The sequence below is a fragment of the Giraffa tippelskirchi genome, chromosome 1 (assembly GCF_054371585.1).
Source record: "Giraffa tippelskirchi isolate mGirTip1 chromosome 1, T2T-mGirTip1v1.2.pri, whole genome shotgun sequence".
NCBI lineage: Eukaryota > Metazoa > Chordata > Mammalia > Artiodactyla > Giraffidae > Giraffa > Giraffa tippelskirchi.
In genome coordinates this window covers 171526955-171546321 of record NC_137275.1, presented here as the reverse complement: position 1 = coordinate 171546321, position 19367 = coordinate 171526955, and the positions used below count along the sequence as shown (strand labels likewise).

The following is a 19367-nucleotide window of genomic DNA, read 5'->3' as shown; positions in this document are numbered from 1 at the left end:
TTGCGGGGAGAAATATCAATAACCTCAGATATGCGGATGACACCACCCTTATGGCAGAAAGTGAAGAAGAACTAAAGAGCCTCTTGATGAAGGTGAAAGAGGAGAGTGAAAAAGTTGGCTTAAAGTTCAACGTTCGGAAAACTAAGATCTCATGGCATCTGGTCCCATCACTTCATGGGAAATAGATGGGGAAACAGTGGAAACAGTGTCAGACTTTATTTTTGGGGGGCTCCAAAATCACTGCTGATGGTGATTGCAGCCATGAAATTAAAAGACGCTTACTCCTTGGAAGGAAGGTTATGACCAACCTAGATAGCATATTTAAAAGCAGAGACATTACTTTGCCAACAAAAGTCCATCTAGTCAAGGCTATGGTTTTTCCAGTGGTCATGTATGGATGTGAGACTTGGACGGTGAAGAAAGCTGAGCGCCGCAGAATTGATGCTTTTGAACTGTGGTGTTGGAGAAGACTCTTGAGAGTCTCTTGGACTGCAAGAGATCCAATCAATCCATCCTAAAGGAGATCAATCCTGGGTGTTCATTGGAAGGACTGATGCTGAAGCTGAAACTCCACTACTTTAGCCACCTGATGCGAAGAGCTGACTCATTTGAAAAGACCCTGATGCTGGGAAAGATTGAAGGCAGGAGGAGAAGGGGACGACTGAGGATGAGATGGTTGGATGGCATCACCAACTCAATGGACTCAATCAGTTTGGGTAGGATCTGGGAGTTGGTGATGGACAGGGAGGCCTGGCGTGCTGCAGTCCATGGGGTCGCAAAGCGGTGGACATGACTGAGTGACTGAACTAAACTGAACTGAATGAGAAACAGACATGGAAAATAGACTCATAGACATGGGGAGAGGGGAGAAGAAGGTGAGATGTATGGAAAGAGTAACATGGAAACTTACATTACCATATGTAAAATAGAGCGCCAATGGGAATCTGTTGTATGGCCCAGTAAACTCAAACATGGGCTATGTATCAACCTAGAGGGGTGGCATACAAAGGGAATTGGGAGGGAAGTTCAAAAGGGAGGGGATATATGTATACCTATGGCTGATTCATGTTGAGATTTGACAGAAAACAACAAAATTCTGCAAAGTTATTACTCATCAATTAAAAAATAAATAAATATTTTTACAAATGAAAAAAATCTATTTACGAAAAAAGAAAAAAAAAAGATCAACATTCAATGCATTCTAGGTTATACACATGAGCTACTATTTATTTTCTGACCAAGGTATTTTTACATAACTTGTACATAGAAAATGACTTATGTCTCCAAACAATAATTTTTAACCAAGAAGAGAGATATCAATAAGGATTTGAAAGTTACCTCCATGGGCTTTAGCTGAGCATTTACATTGAAACACGGAACTTCCTGGAACCACTCCCATGATAAATTTCGCTCAACCATCACCTCAAGATTTAATGGCAATAGCAGATCCAGTACTTCCTGGTATGCATCATTAATATACTGAGTCCTATGAGTAGAAATAAAATTGTTTTGAATAAATTTCATACAGTATCAGATTTAAAAAATTAATCATTTTATATATAAATAATAGAAATCAATAATTTTGCATGTGTGCAGAGGAAAACAGAATCAAATAGGCTTTCCATGTAAAATGGAGATGTTCCATGTCACTAGAAACCTAGGTGACTTTTCTCTGAGATGAAATTCTCTGTGTTGAATAAAAATAAAACTTTTAAATAGGATTTTTATAATATATTAAAAAGTTCAAAAATACATATATTGGACAACAAACTCTTCAAATGAGAATTATCTCTACATAAAACAAAATACATTATACAAGACCTTAATATGAAAACATTTAAATTCACAGATTTACACGTCAGCAGATTACTACAGATCCCCTTACTTTATAAGAAACCAGTTTGCAAATATGAAATTTTTATTTTTGCAGATCAAATACAGTTGAATATGTACAATTTTATATTAAGGTGAACCATATTTGCCTTTCCAAGTCCATGTAAGGGTAGGACTGATGGCTCAGGAATTATGAAAAGGATAGCTAGTTACCAAATGCCTTTCAACTGACATGTGACCAAAGCAGCCTCCCAATATACCTTCAAATGACAACCTCAAAGTGGTCCTCCTCAATAATACATCTACACTTTAATTGGCAGCGGTTACATGGTGCTGGAGTGGCAGCTGCATGGCGCTGGAGCAGTGGTGAGGAGATACCCCACGTCCAAGGTCAGGAGCTGTGGCTGCGATGTGCTAGAGTGGCCATGAGGAGATACCCCACATCCAAGGTCAGAGAAACCCTAGCAAGACGGTAGGCGTTGGGAGTGGTGGCTGTGGGGCACTAGAGTGGCTGTGAGGAGATATCCCATGCCCAAGGGCAAAGGAAAAGTCCCAGAGAACCAGTAGAAGGGGCGAATTCGTGTTTAGAATCAAACCCCATTCCCACCAGAGATGCTCAGAGAGGTCAAACAAACCTTGTGCGCACCAGGACCCAGGGTTCCCACAGAAACTGAGTCAGAACTGTGTTTGAGCATCTCCTCTGGAGGTACGGGTCAGCAGTTAACTGCCACAGGGATTGGGGCTCTGGGTGCAGCAGACTTAGGTATGGCATAAGCCCTCTTGGAGGAGGTCACCATTGACCCTACCATAAAGCTGCCAGAACTCACACAGGACTGGGAAATAGACTCTTGGAGGGCACAAACAGAACCCTGTGTGCACCAGGACCCAGGAGAAATGAGCAGTGACCCTGCAAGAGACTAACCCAGACTTGCCCAGAGTGTCCAGGAGTCTCCTCCAGCAGAGGTGTGGGTCGGTGGTGGCCTGCTGCAGGGTTGGGGGCAGTGAGTGTAGCAGTACATGCATGGGATCTTCTGAAGTAGGTCACCATTATCTTCATTACCTCCACCACAGTTTGGGCCCAGGTAAATAGCAGGGAGGGAACACAGCTCCAGTCATCAACAGAAAATTGGGTTAAAGATTTACTGAGCACGGCCCCGCCCATCAGAACAAGATCCAGTTTCTCCTTCAGTCAGTCGCTCCCATCAGGAAGCTTCCATAAGCCTCTTAATCTTCTCCATCAGAGGGCAGACAGACTGAAAATCACAATCACAGAAAACTAACCAATCTAATCACATGGACCACAGCCTTGTCTAACTCAATGAAATTATGAGCCATGCCATGTAGGGCCACCCAAGACAGACAGGTTATGGTGGAGAGTTCTGACAAAATGGGGTCCACTGGAGAAGCAAATGGCAAACCACTTAAGTATTCTTGCCTTGAGAACCTCATGAACAGTATGAAAAGGCAAAAAGATAGGACACTAAAAGATGAACTCCACAGGTCAGTAGGTGCCCAATTTGCTACTGGAGATCAGTGGACAAATAACTCCAGAAAGAATGAAGAGAAGGAGCCAAAGCAAAAACAACACACAGAGGTGGATGTGACTGGTGACAGAAGCAAAGTCCGATGCTGTAAAGAGCATATTGCATAGGAACCTGGAACGTTAGGTCCGTGAATCTTGCAAGGCATACTGGAAGTGGTCAAACAGGAGACAGCAAGAATGAAAATCGACATTTTAGGAATCCGTGAACTAAAATGGACTGGAATGGGTGAATTTAACTCAGATGACCATTATATCTACTACTGTGGACAAGAATCCATTACAAGAAATGGAGTAACATCCTAGTAAACAAAAGAGTCCAAAATGTAGTACTTGGATGAAATATCATAAAGGACAGAATAATCTCTCTTCGTTTCCAAGGCAAACCATTCAATATCACGGTAATCTAAGTATATGCCCTGAATAGTAATGCTGAAGAAGCTGAAGTTGAATGGTTCTATGAAGACCTACAAGATCTTCTAGAATACCCAAAAAAGATGCCCTTTTCATTATAGGGGACTGGAATGCAAAAGTAGGAAGTCAAGAAACACGTGGAGTAACAAGCAAATTTGGCCTTGGAGTACAGAATGAAGCAGGGCAAAGGCTGATAGAGTTTTGCCAAGAGCATGCACTGGTCATAGTAAACACCCTCTTCCAACAACATAAGAGAAGACTCTACACATGGACATCACCAGATGGTCAACACTGATATCAGATTGATTATATTCTTTGCAGCCAAAGATGGAGAAGCTATATAGTCAGCAAAAACAAAACCAGAAGCTGACTGTGGCTCAGATTATGAACTCCTTACTGCCAAAATCAGACTCAAATTGAAGAAAGTAGGGAAAACCACGAGACCATTCAGGTATGACCTAAATCAAATCCCTTGCGATTATACAGTCGAAGTGAGAAATAGATTAAAGGGACTAGATCTGATAGACAAGTGCCTGATGAACTATGGACAGAGGTTCGTGACATTGTACAGGAGACAGGGAGCAAGACCATCCCCATGGAAAAGAAATGCAAAAGGCAAAATGGCTGTCTGAGAAGGCCTTACATATATCTGTGAAAAGAAGAGAAGCAAAAAGCCAAGGAGAAAAAGAAAGATATACCCATTTGGATGCAGAGTTCCAAAGTATAGCAAGGAGAGATAAGAAAGCCTTCCTCAGTGATCAATGCAAAGAAACAGAGGAAAACAATAGAATGGGAAAGACTAGAGATCTCTTCAAGAAAATTAGAGATACCAAGGAAACATTTCATGCAAAGATGGGCTCAATAAAGGACAGAAATGGTATGGCCTGACAGAAGCAGAAGATATTAAGAAGAGGTGGCAAGAATACACAGAAGAACTACACAAAGAAGATCTTCATGACGCAGATAATCATGATGGTATGATCACTCACCTAGAGCCGGATATCCTGAAATGTGAAGGCAAGTGGGCCTTAGGAAGCATCACGATGAACAAAGCTAGCAGAAGTGATGTAGTTCCAGTTGAGCTATTTCAAACCCTAAAAGATGATGCTGTGAAAGTGCTGCACTCAATATGCCAGCAAATTTGGAAAACTCAGCAGTGGCCACAGGACTGGAAAAGGTCAGTTTTCATTCCAGTCCCAAAGAAAGGCAATGCCAAAGAACGATCAATCTACTGAACAATTGCACTCATCTCACAAGCTAGTAAAGTAATGCTCAAAATTCTCCAAGCCAGGCTTCAACAGTGAACCATGAACTTCCAGATGTTCAAGCTGGTTTTAGAAAAGGCAGAAGAACCAGAGATCGAACTGCCAACATCCGTCATATTATCAAAAAATCAAGAGAGTTCCAGAAAAACGTTTATTTCTGCTTTACTGACTATGCCAAAGCCTTTGACTATGTGGATCGCCACAAACTGTGTGGAAAATTCTTTAAGAGATGGGAATACCAGACAACCTGACCTGACTCTTGAGAAATCTGTATTTCTCGAGGTCAGGTCAGGAAGCAACAGTTAAAACTGGACATGGAACAACAGACTGGTTCCAAATACGGAAAGGAGTACATCAAGGCTGTATATTGTCACCATGCTTATTTAACTTTTATGTAGAGTACTTCATGAGAAACGCTGGACTGGATGAAGCATATGCTGGAATCAAGATTGCCAGGAGAAATATCAATAACCTCACATATGCAGATGACACCACCCTTATGGCAGAAAAAAAAGAGGAACTAAAGAACATCTTGATGAAAGTGACAGAGGAGAGTGAAAAAGTTGGCTTAAAGCTCAACATTCAGAAAACTAAGATCATGGCATCTGTTCCCATCACTTCATGGGAAATAGATGAGGAAACAGTGGAAACAGTGACAGACTTTATTTTGGGGGGCTCCAAAATCACTGCAAAAGGTGACTGCAGCCATGAAATTAAAAGACGCTTACTCCTTGGAAGGAAGGTTATGGCCAACCTAGACAGCATATTAAAAAGCAGAGACATTACTTTGCCAACAAAGTTCTGTCAGTCATGGCTATGGTTTTTCCAGTACTCAAGTATAGATATGAGAGTTGGACTATAAGGAAAGCTGAGCGTCGAAGAATTGATGCTTTTGAACTGTGGTGTTGGAGAAGACTCTTGAGAGTCCCTTGGACTGCAAGGAGATTCAACCAGTCCATCCTAAAGGAGATCAGTCCTGTGTGTTCATTGGAAGGACTCATGTTGCAGCTGAAACTCCAATACTTTGGCCACCTGATGTGAAAAACTGACTCATTTGAAAAGACCCTGATGCTGGGAAAGATTGAAGGCGGGAGGAGAAGAGGACGACTGCGGATGAGATTGTTCGATGGCATCACCGACTCAATGGACTCAATGAGTTTGGGTAGGCTCTGGGAATTGGTAATGGGCAGGGAGGCCTGGCATGCTGCAGTCCATGGGGTTGCAAAGAGTCCGACATGACAGAACGACTGAACCTGTAGCAAATCTCAAATTCTTCAACCGAGGAAATAAATTATAACTGCAGAATTTAGATTATCACGTATACAACTGGAGAGATATTAGAATCACCAGGGATCTCCTAGAATTTCTAGTAGCTTCCCTGGTTGCTCAGATGGTCGAGTCTGCCTGCAATGCAGGAGACCCAGGTTCAAAAGATACCCTGGAGAATGGAATGGTACCCACTCTAGTATTCTTGCCTGGAGAATTCAATGGACAGAGAGCTCTGGAGGAGTACAATTCATTGGGTCACAAGAGTCATACACAACTGAGCAACTAACAGTTTCATAGGGTAACGTTTACTTATCATGTATGCACCCGTGCAATCTCTTTTAATTGTACCAAGTAGAGGAATCTAAACACTCTAAGAGGATATTACATTTTTAATACAATTTTAACAGGTGAATATCAAAATATATAACTATAATTTATTAAGTCAACCTTAGATTCTTAAAAATTATGCTGGTTCTAATTCTTCACTATAATAAATAATAATATTTGGATCATTATCTTTGTAGATCTCTGGGCAAATTTCTTCTATCTTGACTAATTTCAAGAAATATTAACTGCTATGTCAAAAGATTACTTCATCTGGAAAAACTTTCTTACCAGTACTACCCAAACTTTGAGGTAGATACCTTACCTGTGTAATACCACCAGTATCCTGAGTTTTCAGTCCAGTTCAGTCGCTCAGTCGTGCCTGACTCTTTGCGACCCCATGAACTGCAGCACGCCAGGCCTCCCTGTCCATCACCAACTCCCAGAGTCTACCCAAACCCATGTCCATCGAGTCGGTGATGCCATCCAACCATCTCATCCTCTGTCGTCCCCTCCTCCTCCCGCCCCAATCCTACCCAGCATTAGGGTCTTTTCCGATGAGTCAACTCTTCTCATCAGGTGGTCAAAGTATTGGAGTTTCAGCTTCAACATCAGTCCTTCCAATGAACACCCAGGATTGATCTCTTTTAAGATGGATTGATTGGATCTCCTTGCAGTCCAAGGGACTCTCAACAGTCTTCTCCAACACCACAGTTCAAAAGCATCAATTCTGCGGCGCTCAGCTTTCTTCACCGTCCAAGTCTCACATCCATACATGACCACTGGAAAAACCATAGCCTTGACTAGATGGACTTTTGTTGGCAAAGCAATGTCTCTGCCTTTAAATATGCTATCTAGGTTGGCCATAACCTTCCTTCCAAGGAGTAAGCATCTTTTAGTTTCATGGCTGCAATCACCATCAGCAGTGATTTTGGAGCCCAAAAAAATAAAGTCTGACACTGTTTCCACTGTTTCCCCATCTATTTCCCATGAAGTGATGGGACCAGATGCCATGATCTTAGTTTTCGGAACGTTGAGCTTTAAGCCAACTTTTTCACTCTCCTCTTTCACTTTCATCAAGAGGCTCTTTAGTTCTTCACTTTCTGCCATAAGGGTGGTGTCATCTGCATATCTGAGTTTTACTACCACTTAATATATTTATTATTTTAAACTTTTTATTTTGTATTGGTATACAGCTGATTAACAATGTTGTGACAGTTTCAAGTGAACAGAGAAGGAACCCAGCCATACATACACATGTATCCATTCTTCCATCCAGGCTGCCACCCAACAATGAGTGGAGTTCCATGTGCTGCACAGTATATCCTTGCTGGTTATCCATTTCAAACATAGCAGTGTATACGTGGCCATCCCAAACTCCCCAGCTATCCCTTTCTCCATCCCTTTTCCCAGTAACCTTAAGTTCATTCTCTAAGCCTGTGAGTTTCTTGCTGTTCTGTAAATAAGTCCATTTGTATTTTTTATTTTTAGATTCCACATGCGGTGATGTGGTGATGTGATGTCATGCGGTATTTCTCCTTATTTGTCTGACTTTCTTCACTCAGTATGACAATCTCTAGGTCCATCCATGTTGCTGCAAATGGCATTATTTCTTTTTAATGACTGTTTTACCACTATTTAATATATATTTAATAGGTCATTGTCTTGTCTGTTGTTTCAAATAGAATGATTCATGAGGGTAGAGACTATATATTATTCTTTAATGTACTGTCAGTACCTGGCTCAGATGATAACTGTGTGACATGTACTCTCTAATTATTTGCTAAACTAAATTCAAGAAAGTGAATCAATATATAAATTTATAAACAACATATGAGAGTATTTATCTCCCTGCACCCAGATTGAGAATTACTGATTATTAAGATCTGCTAGATTTAATAGGCAAACAATACTATTTCACTGTATTAATTTTCATTCCCTTGATTACTAATGAAGTTGAACATTTCTATTAGCTAGGTACCAGCTATCATTGTTCCTGAAAAGAATCATTTAGTCTTGTTCTTTACTAAATTTTCAAATTATCTTTTTTCTCACTGCCTTAACATATCTGAAGATTTTCATTGTTTATTAAAGATGTTGCTAATTATCCTATATGCTAACATTTGGTTTTGGTAATTAATATTCAGAAACTTAAATTTTAAACAGTCAAAGCCAACTGATATTCTTCCCTTATTGTTTTCCTTCTGTTTTCAGTGCTTAATTTATCAAGTTTTTCTCTACCATATAACTGGTACTTAAGTGTTATTTGTCCTTAGTTTTTGAAGGTCATTATTGAGATAATTCATATACATTAACATATTATTCACTCAATTTTAGTTTTTTTATTCTTATAACTGGCATTATGCTCTGGGGACATTTTAAGTAGCAAAATTACCAAGGAAAATTCCCTAAATGCAAAAAAAAAAAAAAAAGGGGGCACACAAAAAAGAACACATGTCTACAGCAGAAGAGCTTACATAAGAAGGCAGGGTATTCTTTAACACCTCAGCTGGGAACACAGGCCTTGGGAGACTCAAATGTCTTGCAGCTAGCTCTGTGCATGCCCAAAAATGACTGTGAAAGTGCCATGAATATTGATTTTGGGGTTACACATAAGTTTCAGCAAGCAGAAATACTCACAAATATGGAATGTGTGAATAATGAGCTTGACTATTATATATGAATAACGATGATACACACACATGCAGCCACACAGTCATCTGGTGAGTTTTCTACTATTTCACTATCTTAATTATTGTAGTGTTATAATATATTTTAGTAGTATTTAATGAAATTTAATATTTTAGTAGTACTTCTAAGGTTGTTATAATTCTTCCATGCCCCATCTCAATTCTTTCTTTCAAAAATCTTTGCTACATCTTGCCCTCTATTTATATTTCCAGAAAAACTTTACAGTAATTCTGAAAGACTTTAAAAGAACTGCTGTTGTGATTTTTTATTGAGTGCATTAAATATACAAAATTAATTTATAAGAAACTGACACCTTTATAATACTAGATGTAGGAAAATATTCTCTCTACAACTATTTAAGATTTCTTACTGGCCCTTAGTTAAATTTTACAACTTTCCTTATAGAAGTATTATATGTATCTTTTTAAAATTTTATATTACAATTAACATCTTTGCAATAAAGTTATTCCAGGGAAAACGGTTTACTCTATAAACAAGTAATTCTATTTCAAGGAACTCCTCTGAAGGAAATATATTACCCAAAAGAAATGAGCAGCAAATCATGTAAGTATTGATAAAGAAATCAATCAGCATTATAATGCTATTTAAAACAATAAAAAGGAATCAACTTAAGTTTTTAACAACAGGAAAATAGATTTTTTTTTAAATTATAGATAAAAATATTTAGAAAAAAATTTTGCACTCAAAATGGGGCTTCCCATGTGGCTCAGTGGTAAAGGATCTACTTGCCAATGCAGCAGACTCAAAAGATGAGGGTTCGATCCCTAGCTTGGGAAGATCCCCTGGAGGAGGAAATGGTAACCCATTCCAGTTTTCTTGCCTGAAAAATTTCATGGACAGAGGAGCTTGGCGGGCTACAGTCCACAGGGTCACAAAGAGTCAGATACAACTGAAGTGACTTAGCACGCACACACAATTTATTCACCCCTTGTAAAGACTGCTCACTATGATATTTCATGTTCCTAGCACAGTGCCTGGGATTTATTACATGCTTGATAAATACCCAAATATTCAACTGATGGAAATCGATCCTTCCATTTAAGATAAAATAACACAAACTAGATTTACCTTCCTGCCTGAAAGAATTCCTCCCTCTCCCCCTGCAACAAAGACACACATACAAAATATATTAACAAATGATTTTCAAGACACAGGCCATCAGGCAATGGGCAGTGATTCCTGAGAAACAAGAAAAAACGAGATGAATCCCATGACTGTCCCAACTTCAATTGTTTTGAGATAATTTAAAGGTCATGAAAAAGCAAGGGGGTGGATATGCCAAGAAATAACCAATAAAAGTCCATGAGTTAAGAAACAGAGCTGAGAATCCAGGGAAACCAAGGCAGGTAGAGATCATATGGTAAAATGCCACAGAGGACAGAGCTACAGAGAAGAACCTCAAAATTTCAGCACTAAATGCATATACAAGAAAAGAAATGTTCAAATCAGTCCTCTGAATCACCATCTAGAGAAAATTAGAAAAAGAGAAAAATTAAAACCAAAGGAAGCAGAAGGAATAATAAATATCAAAGCAAGCATCAATGAAAGAGAAAACAGAAGAGAGAAATCCAAAAGCTGGTGCTTTAAAAGCAATAAAAGTGAATGTTCAACAATGGAAAACCAGGGAATGGCCAAGATGGAGAATAGAAAGATTGGAAGATCACCTCCTCTTCAGTCCAGTTCAGTCGCTCAGTTGTGTCCGACTCTTTGCGACCCGATGAATTGCAGCACGCCAGGCCTCTCTGTCCATCACCAACTCCCAGAGTTTACACAAACCCATGTCCATCAAGTCAGTGATGCCATCCAACCATCTCATCCTCTGTCGTCCCCTTCTCCTCCGGCTCCCAATCCTTCCCAGCATCAGGGTCTTTTCCAATGAGTCAACTCTTCCCATCAGGTGCCCAAAGTATTGGAGTTTCAGCTTCAACATCAGTCTTTCCAATGAACACCCAGGATTGATCTCCTTTAGGATGGATTGATTGGATCTCTTGCAGTCCAAGGGACTCTCAAGAGTCTTCTCCAACACCACAGTTCAAAAGCATCAATTGTGTGGCGCTCAGCTTTCTTCACCATCTAACTCTCACATCCATACATGACCAGTGGAAAAACCATAGCCTTGACTAGATGGACTTTTGTCGGCAAAGTAATGTCTCTGTTTTTAAATATGCTATCTAGGTTGGCCATAACCTTCCTTCCAAGGAGTAAGCATCTTTTAATTTCATGGCTGCAATCACCATCAGCAGTGATTTTGGAGCCCGCAAAAAATAAAGTCTGACACTGTTTCTACTGTTTCCCCATCCATTTGTCATGAAGTGATGGGACCAGATGCCATGATCTTAGTTTCCTGAACGTTGAGCTTTAAGCCAACTTTTTCACTCTCCTCTTTCACTTTCATCAAGAGGCTCTTTAGTTCTTCTTCACTTTCTGCCATAAGGGTGGTGTCATCTGCGTATCTGAGGTTATTGATATTTCTCCCAGCAATCTTGATTCCAGCTTGTGTTTCTTCCAGCCCAGCGTTTCTCATGATGTACTCTGCATATAAGTTAAATAAGCAGGGTGACAATATACAGACTTGACATACTCCTTTTCCTATTTGGAACCAGTCTGTTGTTCCATGTCCAGTTCTAACTGTTGCTTCCTGACCTGCATACAGGTTTCTCAAGAGACAGGTCAGATGGTCTGGTATTCCCATCTCTTGAAGAATTTTCCACAATTTATTGTGATCTACACAGTCAAAGGCTTTGGCATAGTCAATAAAGCAGAAATAGATGTTTTTCTGGAACTCTCTTGCTTTTTCCATGATCCAGCGGATATTGGCAATTTGATCTCTGGTTCCTCTGCCTTTTCTAAAACCAGCTTGAACATCTGGAAGTTCATGGTTCACATATTGCTGAAGCCTGGCTTGTAGAATTTTGAGCATTACTTTACTAGCATGTGAGATGAGTGCAACTGTACAGTAGTTTGAGCATTCTTTGTCATTGCCTTTCTTTGGGATTGGAATGAAAACTGACCTTTTCCAGTCCTGTGGCCACTGCTGAGTTTTCCAAATTTGCTGGCATATCGAGTGCAGCACTTTCACAGCATCATCTTTCAGAATTTGAAATAGCTCAACTGGAATTTCATCACCTCCACTAGGCTTTGTTCGTAGTGATGCTTTCTAAGGCCCACTTGACTTCACATTCCAGGATGTCTGGCTCTAGGTGAGTGATCACACCATTGTGATTATCTGGGTCATGAAGATCTTTTTTGTACAGTTCTTCTGTGTATTCTTGCCACCTCTTCTTAATATCTTCTGCTTCTGTTAGGTCCACACCATTTCTGTCCTTTATCGCATCCATCTTTGCATGAAATGTTCCTTTGGTATCTCTAATTTTCTTGAAGAGATCTCTAGTCTTTCCCAATCTGTTGTTTCCTCTATTTCTTTGCATTGATAACTGAGGTAGGCTTTCTTATCTCTCCTTGCTCTTCTTTGGAACTCTGCATTCAGATGGGAATATCTTTCCTTTTCTCCTTTGCTTTTCGCTTCTCTTCTCTTCCCAGCTATCTGTAAGGCCTCCTCAGACAGCCATTTTGCTTTTTTGCCTTTCTTTTCCATGGGGATGGTCTTGATCCCTGTCTCCTGTCCAATGTCATGAACCTCTGTCCATAGTTCATCAGGCACTCTGTCTATCAGATCTAGTCCCTTAAATCTATTTGTCACTTCTACTGTATACTCATAAGGGATTTGATCTAGGTCATACCTGAATGGACTAGTGGTTTTCCCTACTTTCTTCAATTGAAGTCTGAATTTGGCAATAAGCAGTTCATGATCTGAGCCACAGTCTGCTCCTGGTCTTGTTTTTGCTGACTGTATAGAGCTTCTCCATCTTTGGCTGCAAAGAATATAATCAATCTGATTTCGGTGTTGACCATCTGGGGCACACCAAACTTACAACTATTTACAGAGCAGCTCTCAATGAGAATGACCTGAAGACTAACAGAAATTCTCTTCAAAGCTAAAGATATAAAGAAAGATCAAGACAGGTAGGAGGAATTCAGACACAGTGCAGTAAAGAACCATACCCCCAGGTAGGTCACAAACGGAAGAAGATCATGATAATTGCAGAAGTTCTCCCCAGGGAACTAGGGGTACAACCCTCCTCACAGGCTACCCAGTCTAGAGTCCCCCGAATGACTGGCTTTGAACACCAGTGGGGCATACTTTTGGGAGAGTCAGAGGGCAGTAGCATACAGACTCTACTCTTAAAGAGCACAGACTCTCACATGATCTAAGATCAAGGGAAGAAGCAGTAATTTAAAAGGAGCCTGGGTGAGATCAACTTGCTATCAGAGAGCCTCTCAGAGAAGCAGGAACCTTCTGGGACTCACACTGGCGACAAAGACACTGACAGAAGTCATTTTTGGTCACTTATTCAAACAGAAGGACAATGCTCTAGCAAGCACCATTTTGGAATCCTCTGTCTAGCTCATAACACTGGTACCTGGCCTAACTCACCAGCTAGTAGGCACCAGTCCTGGACATCCCACATCAAGCAGCTAGCTGAATTTGGGCACAGCTCCTACCCACAGCAGGCCAAGTCCTATAGGATCCCCTGAGCTCCTATCTGGCCCAGGAACTAGCTCTGCCACTAGTGGCCCAACACCAGCTGTGGAACCCTTGAGCTCTCAACCATCCAAATAACTGACATTGATCCTCCCAACTCAGGAACACCCCAAACACCGCAGCCAGCTTTGTCAGGAACTAGCCCTGCTCAGCAATTCCACTCCTGAGTATTTATCCAAACAAAAAGAAAACAGTAATTTGAAAGATATACATACCCCTAAGTTCACTGCATTATTTACAATAGTTAAGAAATGGGAACAATCTAAATGTTCATCAGTAGGTAAATGGATAGAGAAGAAGTGGTGCACACACATACACCCAACAAAGTATTACTCAACCAGTATAAAAAGAATGAAATCTTGTCATTTGTGACAACATGGTGTCCAAGAGGATATTAAATCAGACAGAGAAAGATAAATAACGCATGATTTCACTTATGTATAGAATTTAAAGAACAAAAGAAATAAACAAACAGAAAAGAAGAGTCACTGATATAGAGAACAAACAGGTGCTTGCTAGAGAGGAGAGATGGGGGGAGGAGAGAAATAAGTGGAGGAGATTAAGAGGTACAAACTTTCAGTTACAAAATAAATGAGTCATGGGTACAGTGTGGAGAATATAGTCAATAATTATGTAATGTCTTTGTATGGTCACAGATGGTAACTAGAGATGTAACATGGTTATCTTTTTGAAATGTATAGAAATACTGAATCACTATGTTGTGTAACAGAAACTAACATAGTTCTGTAGGTCAATTACACTTCAAAACAAACTCACAAAAAAAGGAGTAAGATCTGTGGTTACCAGAAGCAAGGGATAGGAGGAGGGCAATCTGGATGAAGGCAGTCAGAAGGCACAAACTACCAGTTGTAAGATACGTAAGTACTTATGTATCTTACAGATATAATGTACAACATGATAAATTAACACTGCTGTATAATTAACACTGATGTATGTTACATAGGGAAATTGTTAACAGAGTAAATCCTAAGCACTCTCATCACAAGAAAAAATATTTTCTATTCCTTTAATTTTGTCTCTATATAAGATAATGGATACTTACTAAACTTACATTATGATCATTTCATGATGTATGTAATTCAAATCATTATGTTGTATACTTTAAATTTATACAGTGCTATATATCAATAAAACTGGAAAGGAAAAAATAATGGATACCATTTATCCCACAGGGGGGAAAAAAAAAGAGCAATAAAACTGATAAACCTCTAGCCAGAATGATTAATAAAAAAGTATAAATTATAAATATCAAGAATAAGGGAGGTAATATCAACATAGGTATTAATGAATAATAGAATATTATCAACTTTATGTCATAAAACTCTACAATGTAGATGAAAGACATGTTTCTTGAAAAAAATTAATGATCACTCACAAAATAATTAATTCATATAGCACCAAGCTTACTAAAGAAATGGAAATTGTAGTTACAAATCTTCCACAAGCAAATCCCAGCCCCAGTGCCTTCACTGGTGAATCCCACCAAATATCTAAGGAAGAATATAACTGTACTCAAACTATCACAAGTGTATACACGTCAAACTTATCAAACTGTATACTTTTAAAAATACTCAATTTATTACATACTAATTACATCCATCTCAAATAAGGCTGTTTTTAAAATGTTCAGTTGATGGAAAGTGGCAGGGGGGACACAGACATGCCAGGGGCCAAAGAGAAGCAGAAAAAATAAAAGGAAAACAATAAATAGAATGAGATTAAAGAAAAAGTACAGAAAGAAAAGAGCAAATGAGAAGTTTAAATAGAAATGAATCCTAGTTGTAAAAGGAACAGGGTATTAAATCTAGAATGTGTGATTAGAAATAGCACAGTAAAAGTTTTGGAATCATCTGGATATTCACTTAATTCCCCTAATTACTAATCTTATGCATAGTAAATATATACGATTGTACTCTACTCTGTGTGAGTATGTATCTGTGTGTGTTTAATTAGCATTTCAGATCCACAGCACAAAGCTGATAGAGTACTTTGGGCAATGCTGTATTTGCAGAGAGAATGAATATATTAGAAATTCTCCTATTTCTTCCATAACCTTCTAATTTATGAAGAACTGCCAATAAGTACAAACATACTTCCTCAGGTAACAAATTTTATAGCATGTCTAATTATCTAATATCTTCTAGGTATTTATTTATTTAATCACTAAATTTTAATTTTTTATTGGAATATAATTGATTTATAACATTTACTTTCTGGTGTACAACAATGTGAATCAGCCATAAGTAGACATATACCCCCCTCTCTCTTGAGTCCCCTTCCTCCCCCCATTTCACCCCTCTAGGTCATTATAGAGCATCAAGCTGAGCTTCTTGTGTTTTCTAGGTTTTTAAAAACTAGAGGACAATAGTTGATTTTACCAAAAAATACTTGAGGAAGGGAAAAAAACCCACAAAATTAAGTATAGTTATAATCAAATTAAATTCCATTCTAAAAAGAAAACTCAAGATACCAAAGCCTTTAATAAAAAAAATTAGAAAAAGACTGCATTCTACTTAAACATACTTGTGAAAAGCTTACCTGTATAGTCGCATTTCACTCAGCTTTATTGTTATCAAATCAATAATGGGTGGGGGGTTGGTCTGACTCTTTGTTATTACATGGAATGTATTTTTCATTGTAATTAGTCCAAAGTCAGCAACAAAAACATTTTCAGAAACTGGAGACTGTGGGATAACCACAACAGGGGCTTTGATGTTAACATCCAATGCCATTCTAGAACTCCTTTGTGCCAGTTCTTTTACACCAGTAGCAGCCATTCCTGCTGCCTGAACAGTTGCCTCAGCTAAGGCTTGTTTACCTGCTTGAAAATTATCTATAAAAGCCTATAAAGAAAACAGAATTATATTCTTAAGGCTACCATTAATGAAAGAAATTATTAAATGTATTACTATTTATGATTTTACCTCTGTAAGAAAAACTTTTTCTTGGTTTCAAAGTCTGTCTATATTAAACCTTAATTTTCTGCAATAGAAGTTGGCAAACAAAAAGATACAGATACAGAAACATGGTAAAACAATAAAAACCTAGTCCCTGGACGAAAGCAGCATAGGGATTTTGCAATGTTTCACTGGTATCTATTTCTCTTTTTATCTCACTTTCGTAAGGGCTAAACAATTGTGTTGTATTTCCCCATACAACCTCAATGCACAGAGAGCTTACTTACATTTGTAAGGTAAAACAGTAATAAAAATGTTTGTCAAGAAAAACTGCATGATAACCTCAGTTAAAAAGATCACAAAGACAACAACATTATTTAGAATCAAGTGATTATCTAGTTTATATACCACAATTTAGTTAAAGGAATGAATAGTGAAGTCAGAGACAGGCATGACATTCATGGGAAAAAATATCAGCTGTCAGCAAAAGAAAAACAAACTATGAAAGCAAACAGAGTTTATATACCTTAGGGAAATGTCATAGGGATTAAATCTAAATCCCACAAAGCCCCAAATATTCATAGAATGCAACAGAAAATTTAATTTTCCTAATGATTACCTGAAACCAAACAAGACTTCAATTGTATATTTAGCACTTTTAGTAAGAGCTGAAAGGTAAAATACTTAAACCAATTATGTATAAAATAAAGAATTCAATTAATATATATAACATATATAATATACATATGTTTAATGTCTATAAAATACATATTTCAATTAACTAGAACATTCTCATGTGAAAAATGACACTATATAAACAATACTATACATTTCAGTCACGATAAATGATACCCAGAATATCTTAAAAAAAATAGGGGGAAATAATCAAGCAAGGAATTCCTTATCTATGCTTGAGAAACAACAAACACTTTCCAACTCGTAGGTGAGAATAAATAAAAAATCAATTAACATACTTACCAATATAGAATACAGAAATTTTGTGACAAGAACTACTTCAATGCAACCAACAGTTAAATTAACTTGCATATCAACTACATTCATATCTGTGTATGCAGAACCAGCAGTTGCACCCATATAAGATATCATTTTGAAGCTGAAAACTTCTTTTCCAGTAATATAAACAGCCTTAAAGAGAGAAAATTTCAATCATAAAAATCCACTTTGGATATAATGTCTTCAGTGCAAAAATAAAAACAAAACATACACACATATTTGGAAAATCTTCGTAACAGTCAAGCCAAGTACAAATAAGACAACAATTCTAACATCCTTACTTGAATCTACAAAATATTATTCAAAACAGAAGTGGCAGTTCCCTTTTGGGATGAAATCAATTTGGTAGGTTTGGCATAAGATTTTTTTTAGTGGGAAAAAAACAGAAAAAAAATTATCAGAATACACCTTTTCATTTACTTTTGTATACTTTTGTACTGAGAACTGCCATATAAATGTATTTTTCATTCACCGTCAAAACTTATAATCTATTTTCTTGATTTGAGGTATGTGAATAGATTTTCCAGTTCCTTCAAGGGAGTCTTCTCCTATCACAAAACTTCTGTTCCTTATTAGTTTGTTGAGTCATCTCAATTGCCAAATAAGAATTACCTACAGCAGTGTAACATCTCAAGCTCCGCAATATATTAAAAATGGTTGGAGATATTAGCAGATGTGCAACAACAGAAATATTCTGAAAGATAAACAGAGCACTCACTAACTTAATTTTTAACTACTTTATAGTTTTCTTGACCCTCCTAAATGCTAGAAGCAGGGCAGAGGGCTGAAGAACCATAAGTAAACAAATTCCAACCATGAAACAAAAAAACCTCAGGAATCAAAGATAGTTGACTGAAGGCCGAGGTGTAAGATGAGACTCTACTGAAGTCTATAGGTATTCTGCTTCTGCCTAGGATACAGAATGCTGAAGACAGGTCATTGCAAACCTTAAGAATAAGAAAAACAAAAACAGACAAACTATAAAATTTTTAACTTTTCTTAAAGAAAGAAAGAGAAGTCGCTCAGTTGTGTCCAACTCTGCAACCCCAGGGACTGTAGCCCACCAGGCTCCTCCGTCCATGGAATCTTTCAGGCAAGAATACTGGAGTGGGCTGCCATATCCTTCTCCAGGGGATCTTCCCAACCTAGGGACTGTACCTGGGTCTCCCGCATTGTAGGCAGACGCTTTACCGTCTGAGCCACCAGGGAAGCCTCTAACTTTCTTTAAAACCATTAGAAATCTGAGGTTACAAGCCAACCAAGCAGCCTGAAATCTAAAGGAAAAAAAAAAAGGTACCTTCAAGAAAGACAGAATCTTAAGCACCAGCTCACCTGGGATAAGGGGCAGGAGAAAAGAGATGCCATATACCATACAGGTTAGGTAAGAACTGAGATAAAATGGTAAAGGCTGACTATGAACTAACAATGGGACACACAGAATCCCTGGGAGTCACAGACACAGAGGAGCTCACACT

General features: G+C 38.4%; 1 protein-coding gene across 4 annotated transcripts in view; it reads right to left on the bottom strand.

The window, feature by feature from the left end:
- VPS13A (vacuolar protein sorting 13 homolog A) overlaps nt 1–19367 on the bottom strand; it is a 271242-nt gene that overhangs the window by 131961 nt on the left and 119914 nt on the right. For all 4 annotated transcript variants that reach the window (XM_081505891.1, XM_081505901.1, XM_081505918.1 and 1 more), the window contains 3 exons: nt 17857–18024; nt 16520–16824; nt 1339–1486 (listed from right to left, as the gene is read on the bottom strand). In XM_081505891.1, coding sequence (XP_081362017.1) covers nt 1339–1486; nt 16520–16824; nt 17857–18024 — 621 coding nt within the window. The remainder of the gene's footprint in view (nt 1–1338; nt 1487–16519; nt 16825–17856; nt 18025–19367) is intronic.